Here is a 15178-nt window from a genome sequence, read left to right on the forward strand (position 1 = left end):
AGAACCTAACAGTCCCACTCTGCACCCTCCTCCTCGTCCCAGATTGTCACCACCTAGTGCCATCCTCTTCTCTCTGTTCACTTCTACCCTGTCTGTTCTTTACAGCTAGCGTGAAACTTGCAAACCATTGCTCCATACTTGAAAGTATTAAAATGCAAAAGAAAACTTGAAGTTTTTAAACCAGTCCTTGCTTTGCTGGCTTCCTCCCAGCTGCAGAGAAACAGTGCAGCGCATTTTGTGTTACTGGTACACTGGACACAAGACCTGAATTAAATGGCAGTCATGGCAGCAGTAATGCTACAATGCAAGAGGCAGCTTGACTTGAATGCCTTTGAAACCACGTTAGTGAAACTTGGAGGTGACGTGTGTGTGTCTGCAGCAGGAGCATGCCTGCGAAGGCAGCTGAGTTGCTAATGAAAAGAAGGATGTCAGCATCAGATCAGTCTAATTTAGAGAACTCTAACAATAGCTCCAAAGGAAGGGAAGTCTACCTGTTTCCACTTTACCACCATTGCTGCCTTAAAAATAAAATCCTTTTTTGCTAGCTTGTTAAACAGCCAGTTGCATGTGGAACTGTTACAGAGAGAAGTCCAACATCAGGAAAATACATTCCTGTAACAAGAAATCTTACTGACTTCAATGGGTCTACTTCCAGTGTAAGGTGCTTCTCTGCCTGGGCAAGTCTATCAGAATCTGCCACACTGCCAATCAACAGACAAACTTATGGCAGCTTAAGGCCAGCCCAGCCACCAAGGGTCTCCCAGACTATGTTCAGAGGGGTGTTGGTTAGTCCGCTCAGGGTCCCTTTTCCAGCACAGTGTTTATCAGTCTCTTATCAGACTCCAAGGAGATATCTTGGTCCACATATGTCTCATAATCAGAGCCTACCGAACACAGCAGGCCCAAGTGCAAAGGAGGAAGCTGGGTGAGAGATGCACTGAACAGTGACCTTCCCTCATCTGCTGGTGGGGCTTCTGGAACCAACAACATTGCCATGAGCTGTTCTCTCACACGGCAGGAGTGCCCGTTTATCGCTTGGTTCCATTCTAGCTTCCAGCATCCCTGGAGTTCAATTACACCCAGCTGCTCCTTTACCCTCCCCTCCACATGCAAGTCCCCTAGTGGTTCTGTCTCAAAGAGAGAGTGACCCACCCTGCTTGGATACCAGCTGATGTTTCTGCCAAGAGGGGAGCAGACAGTCTCATTCCTGGCTGCCTGGATGGCAAAAGTTTAAAAAGCGCCTTGGCAACAGCACTCCTTTAGTAAGCACCTCCAGGGCAGTGAGTCATTGCTTTGCTCACACCAAAGGAGGGAACTCCGTGAGGGACAAGCTCTCCCATCCCTACTCAGGCAGCAAGTCCCCCAGAAAGTCTGCACATGAGCAGAATCAGCAGCAGGGACAGACCAGCTCCTTATCGCTTGCATCCAATTCAGCATTGACCAAGAGAACTAAAGGATGGCTTGTTCTTGGGATTGGTCATCCTCTTTTTTTTAATCCAGCACTCCATGCTTTGGGGCATCACAGGCAAGCCCTGCAACCATTGCCATGGTGACTACAGACACCCACCAGAGTCCCCTGGGACAATGAAGAAAGCACCTCCTTTCCAGTCAGGAGGGCATCTCACACAAGCAATGGGTAGTGTGTGGGTGGGGCAGTGGGGAATTAGGACCACCACAGAGCTCCTACAGAAATTCCCAGATTTTGCCAATGGGAGACAATGCCAGGAAGTTGTTTTGTTTCTCCTGCAGAGCCCAAAAATTGCCATGTTCCAACAGGATGAACTTCTCCGGGTTTAGTGAAGTAGGAGGAAATTGTGACAGGCCTTTTAACAGTGCCTTACAGGTCTCCATTTAAAAATGTCTCCCCACAACCTCCTGTTCTGGACACAAAACACTCTTTCCCTCCAGTAAGATTACTCATCATGCTTGACTTCCTCACAAAAGGTGTAACCGGGATCAGGAATGTGAGGCCCTTCAGTTACAGAAAGTCTCTGGATGTAAAAAATCTTGCTAGCTGACTTGGTAGCCAGGGCACGTGGGGAATCTGTGTAGCCTTTATTGTTTGCTTTTTTGTTAAATACAAATTCTTAATTAAATCAATAGCTCAGAGGCGAGGAAATATGGCCTTTGTGAACTCCCACCTAGCACACACATCTCGCTTCTTCAGAGAGCAGCTTAAATTGAGAGGAAATATCCACGAGAAAGATGCAGCTGTTTGACATACTAAAACCACTTCTCTAGGAAAGAGCCAACAGAACATCTTTCGATAGATTGCCTTTGATTTCCTTCTGAGCCATTGCACCAGGCTTGCTCTAAGCACTTGGTACAGCTCAGAATTTGGAAACATTCCCAGACTTTTCGTGCAAGCTCCCAGAACAATGGGCTCTTTGAGGCCAGCAGCAGACAAGGGGACCCAGGGGAGCTTGCTCTGCAAGTGATGCGGTATTGCAAGAGGCAAAGTTCACTGCAAGCCCCCATGGGCACGTGTGAATGTTGCTGCTGTGGCACAGTGCAGGAAGAAATATTTCACTACCATTCTTATTAGGGTATCCCGGGAGGCCCCTAAGGCCATGAGCTAATTTGACCCACGATGGACTCGGAGGTGAGGACAAGACCTCCAAAGCACTTCCTGTTCCCAGTCAGTAACATCTCTGCCTGGAGGAGCTGGTGTTCCTACAGCACGGAGAGCTGCGAGACGCTGCTCTGCTGGCAGTGGACAGCTGGGCGTCAGCACTGCATTGATGGCTTTGAGTCTCTGCTGTCCCACCGCTGCTTCCTCAGCTGCACGCAAAGAGCGAGTAGGGCACAAGGAGAGACTCGACCATGATGGCAACCCACAGAAGAACTCTAAGGGCAGAGAAACAACCCCACATGCGAGACAGGTCCAGAAGGAAGCACCACAGGTCCTGTAGCGTGTTACTGCTTTATGGGGGGACAGCCCATAGTGATCGTCTTACATGCCATGGAGATCCAGCAATGATCTGAAAGCAGGTGCCTTGCCAATGGCACCATCAGCTAACCAGAGATGATTTTCTTCTTTACAGCGTCATTGGCCAATGAAATCCATAGACATAATGCTGGGTAAGGGCTGTTTCCATGTCAGACTGGCTTGTGCTTCTGCTAGTTGATGCTAGGGTAGAATTATCTTATGGATCTAGTCATATTTAGTTGGTTCTGGGAGCCTCCTGTGACAGACTGTGATGAAAGGACATTCCTCCTGCCTTAAGCTACCTCAAGAAGTGGGCAGTCTAAGCAGAAATGGAAGAGGTATTTTTCTCTCCTGTACATCCAAGTCCAGTTCAAAGGCCTGACCCAGGGTAAGTGTGGAAACAGCTGTAGGACTTCATGTGTGGAGGTGCTAGAGAGGACACTGAGCCACTTTATGAGACACTTCAGTGCAAACGCTGAAGTCTCATAGGATGATGACTCTTGGGAACTTCCACTGTTACTGATGTAGAGTTTAAGATGGGTAGGGACCACTGAACCATCCACTCTGCCCTCCCATAGAGCACAGCACAGCACAGCACAGCACACTTCCCTTTCCTCCTGCTGAGCACAGCTTCCAAAGAGGCAGCCAGTGGTGACTGGATGGCTTGAAGTGATGGAGAGCCTAGGCCTTCCATGGGTAGGGTATGCCAGTGCATAATCGCCCTTGCCATGAAAAAATTGTGCTTGATTTCTAATTTGAATTTGTCTTGCTTCAACTTCCAACTGCTGACTCTTGTTCTACCACTCCCTGCCCAATTAAAGATGCCTTCATACCCAACAGTCTCCTCATTGAAAGTATGTATACTTTGCTGTGACTGCACAAAGGCATTGATTCCATGGGTGCTCCAGGACTGGGGCACCTCTGAGAAAAATCTAGCAGGAGCTCAGCACCCGCTGGCAGCCAAGCTCCTCCCCTGTACCTCTTCCCAGGCATCAGCCACGCTGACCAACTCCTCCCTCTTCCTCCCAACACTTTCCACTCCTTCAGGATGCTCTGGGGGGGAAGGGGGAGGCGGGACAGGGACTGTTCAGTGGAGGATGTAAGGCAGAGATGGGCTTGTGTGGGAAGGGGTGGAATGGGAATGAGGTGAATGCAGAGCAGAGGTGGGAAGAAATGGGGTGGGAGCAGGAGCTTGGGGGAAAGAGATGTAGCATCCCCTGGCTAGAGGGGAGGTTGGTGCCTACATTACTGCACGTTGTGCCTCCATAATATTGCAGCAAGTCTCCTTTAGCTCCTTAAGAAGCTTGCGCTCTTTGGATGAGCAAGCATGTCTCAGCTACACACAAACAGATGATGTAGGTGCTTATCAGAGGATTGTTTTGTGGGGAAACCTTCTCTGCATTTGAGGTCTATGGAGACAGACTAGATCCCTCCCCTTCCTGGATACCTCCACTGCTAGTATTTAGATTCACAAGTTGTCTTAGCTCAACTACTGGTTTTGTACAGGATTATTTTCAAATATAAATGAATACCTCTGCTTCCTGTCTTCTTGACCTATTAACTCAGGTAAGCGGCACATGCAATAACATGAGTGCCTAAGCCTATCTGCTGACAAAAAGTGTAATGGGTGCAGGGACTGGAACAGGGACCCTGCAATGTGCAACACAAAGGGCACAAGACACTGCTCCTGTGCACGTTTGTTGACAGAGAAAAAAAAAGTGACACTTTCACTTACAAATGTCTGCAGGATCATCACAGAGAGGTAGCTGTGTTAGTCTTTATCTTCACAAAACAAAAAAGCAGTCCTGTAGCACTTTAAAGACTAGCAAAATAAATTATTAGGTGATCTGCTTTTGTGGGGCAAACCCACTTCTTCAAATCTGGAAATAGTGCTGAAAATGCACTGGCATGATGAACACATAACAGAGATGGAAAACAAAAACAAAAAAATAAAGCAAAACTGACAAATCAGCTGGGGTAAGAAGGGTAGGAAGGAAATTACTTAACGCAAGTGTCTATTAAGTTAATGACTTGCCTGAGATCACTATGAATATCAAAGATGGGGAAGCTGTCTCTGTAATGTGTAAGGTAATTGCTATCTCTATCAAGGCCAAGGTGCAAAGTGTCAAATTTGAGAATAAATTCCAGTTCAGATGTCTCCCTTTGCAACTTGGTGTTAAAGTCTCTTTGTCATAGGATGCAGATTATCAAGTCTTGAATACTATGGCCCACACCATTAAAATGCTCACTGACAGGTTTATGTGTATTGAGATTCCTAATGTCTGATTTGTGTCCATTCATTCTTTGGCAAAGTGATTGTCCAGTCTCTCCAATATACATAGCAGAGGGGCATTGCTGGCACATATAACATTCGTGAAGGCACAGGAATATGAGCCTCTGATTATGTAACTGATGTGGCTCAGTCCAGTGATGGTGTCTCTGGAGTAAATATGTGGGTGAAGCTGGCAATGGAATTTGTTGCAAGGAAAAGTTCCAGGATCAGTATTTCTGTGGTATGGCCTTTGGTTGCAAGTGAGAATTTTCCTGTGTTTAGGTGGCTGTCTGTAGAACAGCACATGCCTTTCACCCAGAGTGAAAGCACATGCCTTTCACCTCTCGGAGCACAGCATCATGTTGTGATGAACTGGGTCTTTGCCCATAAAAGCTTATGCTCCAATAAATCGGCTAGTAAAAGTAAAAACAGGTAGCTCGGAAAATTCCATTTAATATTAAAAATGTTCGCCAACCTTAACAATTGTTAATTACAAACATTTTGTTACTAAACAAAGTAACATCATCAGTGCCTAGTGAGAGATCCTCTAAAACCGGTCTTTACATAGTCCTTTTACATACTCCTCATCAATGATTAGTTCTTAATTGAGAACAACAAAAGGTCTTGTGGCACCTTATAGACTAACAGATATTTTGGAGCATAAGCTTTCTTGGGCAAACACCCGCTTCATCAGATGCACGCAGATCTCATGTATCTGATGAAGCGGGTCTTTGCCCACGAAAGCCTATGCTCCAAAATAGCTGTTAGTCTATAAGGTGCCACAAGGACTTCTTGTTCTCGAAGCTACAGACTAACATGGCTACCTCTCTGATTCTAGTTCTTAATTGGTTATTCATGCCTTCCAATTTGAACTGATTGCCAATGATCACATTCTCATTAGCTGTTCTTCAAATATCTCTCGATCTCATAGGTTCAAACACTGGGTCCAAGTCAATGTGCCGGTGTTATCTTCATGCAATGAAATCAATGATAAGGGGTCATGCCGTTGTACAGCCATTTGACGTTAGTATATACGTGTACTTAACTTCCTTCCAGTTTGTCCAACATAATGTTTGGAACAATTTGAGCAGTGGATCTTATAAATCACATTAGTCATTAGATACAATTTCTATCAAAAATTAGAGGTAATTGGATTGACGCTGATGAATTAATGGCATCCTTTGATGTTACCTTTGATTTGCTATGCTGGGAAGCATGTAGCAGCGGTAGGGTGAAGATGGCTAATTCAGCTGTCAGAGATCTTCAAGTAGCAGGAGTGCATGCGTGTAAGCTAACAGCTAGGCTGCATCATCATATCCTTGTACTGTCCCATGAAAAGACACGGGGAATGCTAAGGTTTCCAACATAACTACTAAAATACTAACACTGGGCAGGAAATGCTGTTCTTGACCTATGAATGATTTCAAGAATTTTATATTATTTACTCTCCTGAATTATAAAATCATAGAAGTGGAAGGAAACTTGAGAGGTCATCAAGTCCAGCCCCAACTAAGCACCATCTAAGACCATCCCTGACAGGTGTGTATCTAACCTGCTCTTAAAAATCTCCAATGATGGAGATTCAACAACTTTCCCAGGCAATTTATTCCAGTGCTTTACCTAACAGTCAGGCTGGTTGTTTTTCCTAATGTACACCCTAAACCTCCCTTGCTGCAATTTAAGCTCATTGCTTCTTGTCCTATCACAAGGTAAGGAAAACAATTTTTATCCCTCCTCTTTGAAGCAGCCTTTTAGGTAGCTGAAAAGCTGTTGTATCCCCTCTCAGTTTTCTCTTGTCAAGACTAAACAAACCCAGTTCTTTCAGTCTTCCCTCATAGGCCACGTTTTCCAGGCATTTAATCATTTTTGTTGCTCTTATCTGCACCCTCTCTAATTTCTCCACCTCCTTCCTGAAATGTGGTTCCCAGAACTGAACACAATACTCCAGTTGAGACATAATTAGCATAGAGTAGAATGGAAGAATTACTTCTCACATCTTGCTTATGACAAACCCTTTAATGCATTCCAGAATGAAGCTTGCTTTTTCTGCAACACTGTCACACTGTTGACTCATATTTAGTTTGTTGTTCACTGATTCCTAGATCCCTTTCTGCAGTACTCCTTCCTGAACAATCATTTCCCATTTTGTATGTGTGAAATCTATGGTTTCTATTTCATAGGGAAGTATGATAATTTTGTCTACACCTTTTTGATTGGGAAGTGAGTTTGTCAAAACCAAAATTGTTTGTGAGGAAGGGTAAACTATAATTAATTCCTTGTTGGGAAGGAGTTTCAAAACTGTTAAATCTCCTCATCTGCATTTCCATTTGAAATTACCTTGTTTAGAAATGTAAGCTAATTATAGCAATAAGATATATTTAAAATGAAAGACTGAAATGTAAATGAAACATTTTCACTGACCTGACCCTAGTGTTTCTTTTTGGATTGTTTGCATGCACTTTTTTGAGACCGAGTTTTTTCCGCCTCTTTGAAAAGTCATGGATGACTGAAGAAATCCCAGAAGACTGGAGAAGCACCCAGCTATAAAAATGGAAATAAAGACAACCTAGGAAACTACAGACCAATCAGCTTAACTTCTGTCCCAGGAGACATAATGGAGCAAGTAATCGAGGAATCCATCTGCAAATGCGGAAAATAAGGCAATAAGTAACAGTCAGAATGGATTTGTAAAGAAGAAATCATGTCAAACCAACCTGATAGCTTTCTTTGATAAGATCACAAGCCTTGTGGCTAAGGGGGAAGCACTGGATATGGTATATTTAGAGACTTTACTAAAGCATTTGATACAGTCTTGCATGATATTCTTATACACAAAGCAGGGAAATACAACCTATATATGGGGGTACTATAGGGTGAGTACATAACTGGTTGAATAACTGTCCTCAGAGAGTAGTTAGCTATGGTTCAGTCTTGCTGGAAGGGCACACTGAGTGGGGTTCCTCAGGAATCAGTTTTGGCGCTGGCTCTGTTCAATTTCTTCGTCAATGATTTTGAGCGGGGTCGGCAAACCCCAGCCTGCGTGCCAGGAGTGGCATGTGAGCTCACTTGGTTTTGGCACACAGCAGGAGCTCAGCCCCTGCCCCTCCTCCCCTCCCATGCAACTTGCCGCCACCAGCTGTCCACCCAAGGCTGGGTGGGGCTCCACACCCCAGGATGCTAGGGGCTGCCTGGCTGGGGCTATCTGCTGGGGCTGGCCCAGGCTCTGCATCCCAGGCCGCCAGAGGCTGCTGTAAGGGACTGACCACCTCACTGGCCATTTTTTTTTTGCCTGTCATCCAGTTTTGAGAAATCCTTCTGTACCTCTTTGCTGTCTGCTGTGAACACGACTATCTTGAGTAACTTTATACCACCTGCAAATTTTGCCATCTCCCTGAATACCCCTTTCTCCATGTCATTTCTGAGTAAGCCGTATATTAGTAGTCCCAATGCAGATGCCTGAAAGACACCGCTCTTCACCTCCATTCTGAAATCTGACCATTTATCCCTACCCTTTGTTTCCTGTCTTTTAATCAGTTACCAGTTCACAGAAGGACCTTCCCTCTTACTCTATGACTGCTTAGTTTGCTTAAGAGCTGTTAGTGAGGGACCTTGTCAAATGGCCTTCTGAAAGTATATTCACTGGACTGCCCCTGTCCACATGCCATTTGACACCCCCCCAAAGAAGTTACTGAAACCGCGTTGACTCTTCCCCCAACAAACTATGATCCTCTAAGTGTCTGATATTGTTCTTGACAGTTTCAACTAACACACCTGGTAGTGAAGTTAATCTGACCAGTCTGTGATTGCCAGAATCACCTCTGGAGCTTTTTCAGACAAAAAAAATCAGTGCCATGCTAGCTATCCTCCAGTCATCTGGCACAGAAGCTGATTTAAATGATAGTTTACTGTTAGTACGCCTGCAATTTATCCTGTCATTCGCATTAGCATGGTTACAGACACCAATGGTGAGCAGGAGAAGGATTTTTTGTTTTCTAAATAAATACCTTTCTTGTGTGGGAACACTGAACACCAAGTACCATATGAAAAGCTATTGTTATGGTACTCCTTACGTCTCAAACATGCAAAATCCTTCCAAACACAACATATCTAAGCAAAAGGGTCAGCTAGAAAGAGAGGGACAAGCTCCAAATGTCACCCCATTTGGAAGTGAGCTATGTTATTTTTATGTGATGCTTAGTATTTAATCAAGCAGTGGACAACCCTGCTCTTGTACAAGGCTCATTTCCAACACTTGCTCTGCACAATGATTTCATAGCTGCCTGCTGGACAGAATCCAGCATCAACTGGAACCAGGATTTCTACAGCAGAAAAACGTGTGCTTTAATCCCAACTTCTTCATGAGAGAGAGAAATTGCAGGTCCCATCTTCCCTCCAGTTGTGCCACGACAGCACAAGCTACCGAGCCTTTGACTTTAATGTGGAAGAGTAGTTCAACAGTGACAAGTAAGAGAATAAGACGCATAGAGAAAAGCCTCTTGTGGAAATCACTGCTCATCCATCACTGAGTGTAACATGCCTGCCACCGCCTCCTCCACAAACAGATTTCCCTCTCTTTGGTGTGGGAGCTGCTAAGGATGTAGAGTCCTGTGTAGGCCTATTTTTAACCCCTCCTCTGTCTGCAAATCCCACTTGCTCCTGCATTGTTTCTTGCATTTTTATTCCATTCACACCTGAAAAAACCTTAGCTCTTGCAACACAGACAGATTCCCCCATGCTACTACACCCCCACTTCACACACATTTGGTTAACATACTAAAGAATTCAGACACAATTTTTACCACTAAGAGACTACTCACTATAGACATCAAATATTTTTGTCCATCCTTTAAATTTAAAATTTTTCTTTAAAAAAAAAAAAAATCTATGCTTTACATTCCTGAAATTCTCTTTATGACAAGCTGCTCTCGCTGCTCTTTCACACAGAACGTCAAACCAAACTGCACCACAATTTTGCCTTAAAGGTGCAGATTTTGTTTAATAATGATTATCAAAAGAAAGTTGTCATAACAACTGGAACTTAAGCCATTTAAACACAATTTTTAAAAACTATGAAACTCCATGACAAGTTATTTCTATGTCAGAATTATTACTGTTTTTGGAAAAATGCTCGAAGCACTGATACCTGATACACAGTGACAGTCTGTGTGTATGTTACATCACATAACAACAAAACCCGTGACTGTGATTCTCTACCTTGACTGTGGACTGCACTGGGCCTGCAGTGAAAGAGATAAACCTGGAGAGGAAATAGAAGCTCAAACACATTAATTAGCAAATTTGCAAACTCTTGGTTAACTGCCGAGATACTTTGTGATTTCAGGCAACTTCCCAATGTCTGGGTTTTTTGCCCACTCAATCCGTCCCACAGAGTACATTTTACTAGCACCCATGATTATGGTAGTGGGTCCTGTAGGACCTCCTGTCCTACTGTGGGATTCTAATAGAAGCACCCAACAGCTGGGAATTATGACTGCAAAGAACTTGAACCTGCTCAGTGAAAAACGAATAGAATATGTGTCATCTCCACTGAGGGAATAGAGTGCACTTCCTGGGATTTAGTGACTGGCTGGGCATAGATAAGCACCCAAGCAATCACTGAAGGCAAGTAACTGAAGCAGATCCTTAGTCCCCAGGTTGTGCCCACAGGAGCCCAGGTAATGATTGCGATTAAAGAGGAAAACAAAGGCAGAAATATGCGCATGCCATGGAGAAGCATTTTAAAACGCTTTGTGAACAGCTTTTCTAGAGCAGTAACATAATTAATGCATGAGCCAATTAGGCTGTTCATCTATCTCTTTGCTTTCCATTAAGTTAAGGAAATCAATACCTCATTATCAATTCCCGGACAAAACACTGGAGCTGGATTGACTTGAAAGTACATATCACTAACTTAACTGTAAAAGCCAACCCTGAGAATGTAAGGCTGCTCATGGCTTAGACAGGAAGGGATTTGACAGTGCAGGCAGACAGGAACAGTCAGATCCCAGAAATTTATCACAGGACAGAGCAGTAGGATATGGGTGGAGGTGGTGGCTCAAAAGACAGGGATGAGCCAAAACCTAGAGCTGAGATTCTGGGTGAAATAGCAGGAGGGAGTAGCTGGGAAAGGGGGATGAGGAAAAGGAGCTGGGATGAAACCATGTTATATTTTAGTTGTCAGATGGACAGCCACAGGGAGATGTCAAAGGCAGGCCAAGAGCTGAGTTTGGAGAGATAACCAGACAGATTCTGAGAAGAGAGGTAGATCAGTGAGTCATAAGCACAGAAAGGATATAGACTTGGGTTTGCAGGTAAGCTCAGCCAAGTATAAGGGTGGGAGGAAAGAGACACTCTCACAGGCAGAAGGAACAGGTGACCAACTGATTTCCATCTCTCTCTGAAAATTTGCCCTGCAGGCAGAGGGAAAGAGGAGGAACCCAAGGACAGAGCTGCGGGCCCCATTCAGTGTCAAGAACACCCTCGTCCAAATGAGACACTGAAGGAGGGACCCGAGAGGCAGGGTACCATGCAAGGGCGACAGAGAAGACTCTCGGGAAACTTTGGGGCACCTTGGTTGTCACGGAAGAGAACTGGGCTGTCCATTGGCTTTTCAGTTCTCTGGCCATTAAACGAACATAAACCAAAATCTGGTTCAAGCTAAACCGAGTCTGAAAACCTCTGTTAAATCAAAAAACCTGTTTTGGGGAGAATAAAATACATTGTTTGCAAATATATTATGTCCAAAGATTGCACAGCTCGCAAAAATCAGGGGCGGTGCCTCCTGGATAGTATTGGCCCCGTGGGAGAGTACCCCTCCCTCTGGGATGTGGAGAAGGGATTTGAAATCAGGGCTCCCCCTGTGCAGAAGAGGGCCATGGCTCATGGGACCCATCTTGCCCAGTCTCTCCTGTTGAAGCTATTTCCCTTTGCATAAAGAATGAGACCATGAGCCACAGAAAGTGAATGACTATCTGCTCTATTCACAGAAAGTCACCCAGCTTCCCTGAGCAGTGACAAAGCTACTGGCCTGTGAGCCCCAACAGAATCACAATGTGGTGGGACAGGTTATTGCCACCAACGCAGCATATGCACAAGCTCTTTTTGAGTCCTGTGAGGTGGAATGCTTAAGAGTCTGGGTTATTCCAGGTAGATCCTGTGGGCCAAAAAACAGAGTTGAGACAAGGGCTGGTTTGCTTGGCTGGCCCCCTGTAAATACTACCAGTCATGCTGCTTTGTAAATTCTCCCAACAGTCATTTTGCTCTGAGTGGAAGCGCTGCAGTTCTGGGTGGAAACACCAGATTCTTCATCCAGGGCACTGGTGTAAGTCCTGAGTCAGTGCCAAGCTCGGGCAGCACGGGTAGCACTGCCAGTACCTCCCCGACAGCCTGGCCAGCTCCCAGACTTTAGGGACATGAAGTAAAGAGCAGGATTCCACCACAGCATGCAGATGGTGTGCTGATTCTTGCTCCCTCTCCTCTCCTTGTCTCTTTAGTACAACGCTGCAGATTCTCTTCCCATGGTCTGTCCCTAGCACAAAGCACAGTGCTGCTGAAACAGGCAAACATGCAGGTCTCACGTGCCTCCTGCTGCAGTTCTTATCCTCTTGTCCTGACCACGGCAAAGTGGGAGGACAAAAATTGTGGGTATTGTAGACCAGTTACTTGGTCAACAGTTTGCTCTGTCAAACCCAGGGGTCACTGGCAAGTGCCAGCCTGGAGGTTCCCTTTCAGAAACAATGGGATTCAAACCAAAAGGTGCTTTTGCTACCAGATTTCTTATTACTTTTCAACCGGGACCTATGTGGGATTCTGGCCCTGGATGACTCATGCACTGTTGGGACACCAGAAGTTGCCCACTGTGGTCATGGTATGGGTGAGGTTACTCGCCTTGGCGAAAGATATAGGGAGGGCTGTAGAACAGACTTCTCCGTAGGAGTGCCAGAAACTTGCTTTAAAAGACGGTTTTCTTCAGAGCTGCACAGGTTCCTCCGTGGGAGGTTTAATGCACTATGAATAAGCTAATTGCGTATTCTAAGAGAATTTGCATAGAGCCACACACTTCATCTTTGGGATGGCGGATTTAGTATGGGCAGAAGGTGATCTCTGCGGGATGGCCCTGGTGAACTCTGATTTATCAGCAGGCTGTGCCCTTCCCAGCCATCTCATTGTTGGGGGCCTCAGCCCAGATCCAGCAGAAGGGGGCACCTGCTGGGGCAGCAGGTTAGCTCAGCCTCCCCAGTCCACACAATTCTGCCAGTTCATTAAAATGGGGGAACTGGGGGGAACTGGGGAGCGGGAGGAGAAGAGTTGTGATGTGGGAACTGAAGTGCCACCTGAACACCTATCAGATAGGAACACAATGGGGCCATTCCAGACCTACAACAAACTGAAGTGCTTCTCTGGGTTTGCAGCTGACCAGCTGCAAGAGGCAAAAGAGCCGCAAGAGGGGAAAGCCTTTGCAATAGATGCAGGGGGTCTCTAAAGCCAGCAGCAGAAGTTCTGCATCTGTGAAGGACAAATACCTCCATGTGCGCACATGGCCTGTCTGTCTTTCTCCTCCTAGGCACCCAGTGCCCTGCACTTAGGGCTTCAGCAGCAGGGGAGAGGGCAGGAGGGCGCTGGGAAATGCTCTGTCACTGATGGGTAGGGGGCATGACACATTGGATTACTATTCTCTAATAGATCTAGGGAAAGAAATCGATTGCTAATTGACTTCTCTGGTAATTCATGGAAAGGCAGGGCCAAGCGTGTCACTGTATAAATCAACATGTGATGTGGAGCTGCATTAGCACAGATGGCCCTGGGCACTGAGCGAGGTGACTCAAATAACACCTGTTACGTGAGTCTGCACCGAGAGGACAGAGTCAGTACAGACTGAGAAGCATCTCAGAGATATCACATATCCCTCTCCCCTCACTTAATTTAATAGTAGCCCACCAGTCTAGGCTAACCCTCTCTGCCAGCTGTAATTTATCACAGGACAATGCTAACCCCTCAAAACCAGGTTTATGAAGTAACAAGGGGGAGAAGAGTCCTCAGCTCCAGCAGAAAGCCCCAGGGCTGAGCCAAGAAAAGAAGAGATCCAAGCGACACCTAACAAAGGGACTTGGCAACGCGACAGAGCCATTCTAGACCATAAGCACTTGCAGGTCATTGCAGTCTGAGGGCTCGTCTGCACTACCTCCCTATTTTGAAGGGAGGATGGTAAGTTGGGTGCCGGGAGATTAGTAATGAAGTGCTGCGCTGCATATGCGGCACTTCAGTAAGCTAATTCTCCCCTGCAGCAACTCCAAAGCATTAAACTTCGAAGTGCCGGCTCGCGTGTAGCCACAGCTAACCCGCCAGTACCTCGAAGTGCCGGCTCGCGTGTAGCCACAGCTAACCCGCTGGTACCTCGAAGTGCCTGGGCAAAATTTTGAGGAGTAAAGGGACTTCAAAGTTGCCCAGGCACTTCGAAGTACTGGTGTGTTAGCTGCGGCTACATGCGAGCCAACACTTCGAAGTTGCCACAGGGAAGAATTAGTTTAATGAAGTGCCGCATATGCAGCACAGCACTCCATTAATAACCTTCTGGCACCCTACTTACCATCCTCCCTTCAAAGTAGGGAGGTAGTGTAGACAAGCCCTGAGTGTAGTGCCACAGACAACATGCTGTTCTTGAGCAGGGATGTGTCAGTAGAAAGCTTCGGATAAGGGAGCCCTGACCGGAGCCCAAGGCTCTACTGAAACACAGATACAAATGAAATGTCAGTAATCAGACCTCAGTTCCCAGCAGACAGGTGCTCACTGAAGAGCATGCTAGCAGGAAGCCAAGGAAGTGCAGGAATGATTTAATATTCGGGTAGCCTGAAAAGGCCTCCAATCAGGAGTGGGAACTGGGTACTGCAGAAAGACATGAACGCATGGCCTGCAGTTCAGGTCCTCCTCCTACCAGTGATCCCTCAGAACCCAGGACAGCCACTGCTGGGGATGCTGAC

General features: G+C 45.9%; 1 protein-coding gene across 12 annotated transcripts in view; it reads right to left on the reverse strand.

Moving 5' to 3' along the window:
- The window catches only part of SLX9 (SLX9 ribosome biogenesis factor), a 91430-nt gene that overhangs the window by 31133 nt on the left and 45119 nt on the right, over window positions 1-15178 (reverse strand). For 5 of the 12 annotated variants that reach the window (XM_075000944.1, XM_075000948.1, XM_075000939.1 and 2 more), the window contains exon 3: window positions 7623-7742. The exons of the other annotated variants lie outside the window; for them this stretch is intronic. In XM_075000944.1, coding sequence (XP_074857045.1) covers window positions 7623-7742 — 120 coding nt within the window. The remainder of the gene's footprint in view (window positions 1-7622; window positions 7743-15178) is intronic. 12 annotated transcript variants of the gene reach the window in all.

This window comes from Carettochelys insculpta, chromosome 8, assembly GCF_033958435.1.
Source record: "Carettochelys insculpta isolate YL-2023 chromosome 8, ASM3395843v1, whole genome shotgun sequence".
Classification (NCBI taxonomy): domain Eukaryota; kingdom Metazoa; phylum Chordata; order Testudines; family Carettochelyidae; genus Carettochelys; species Carettochelys insculpta.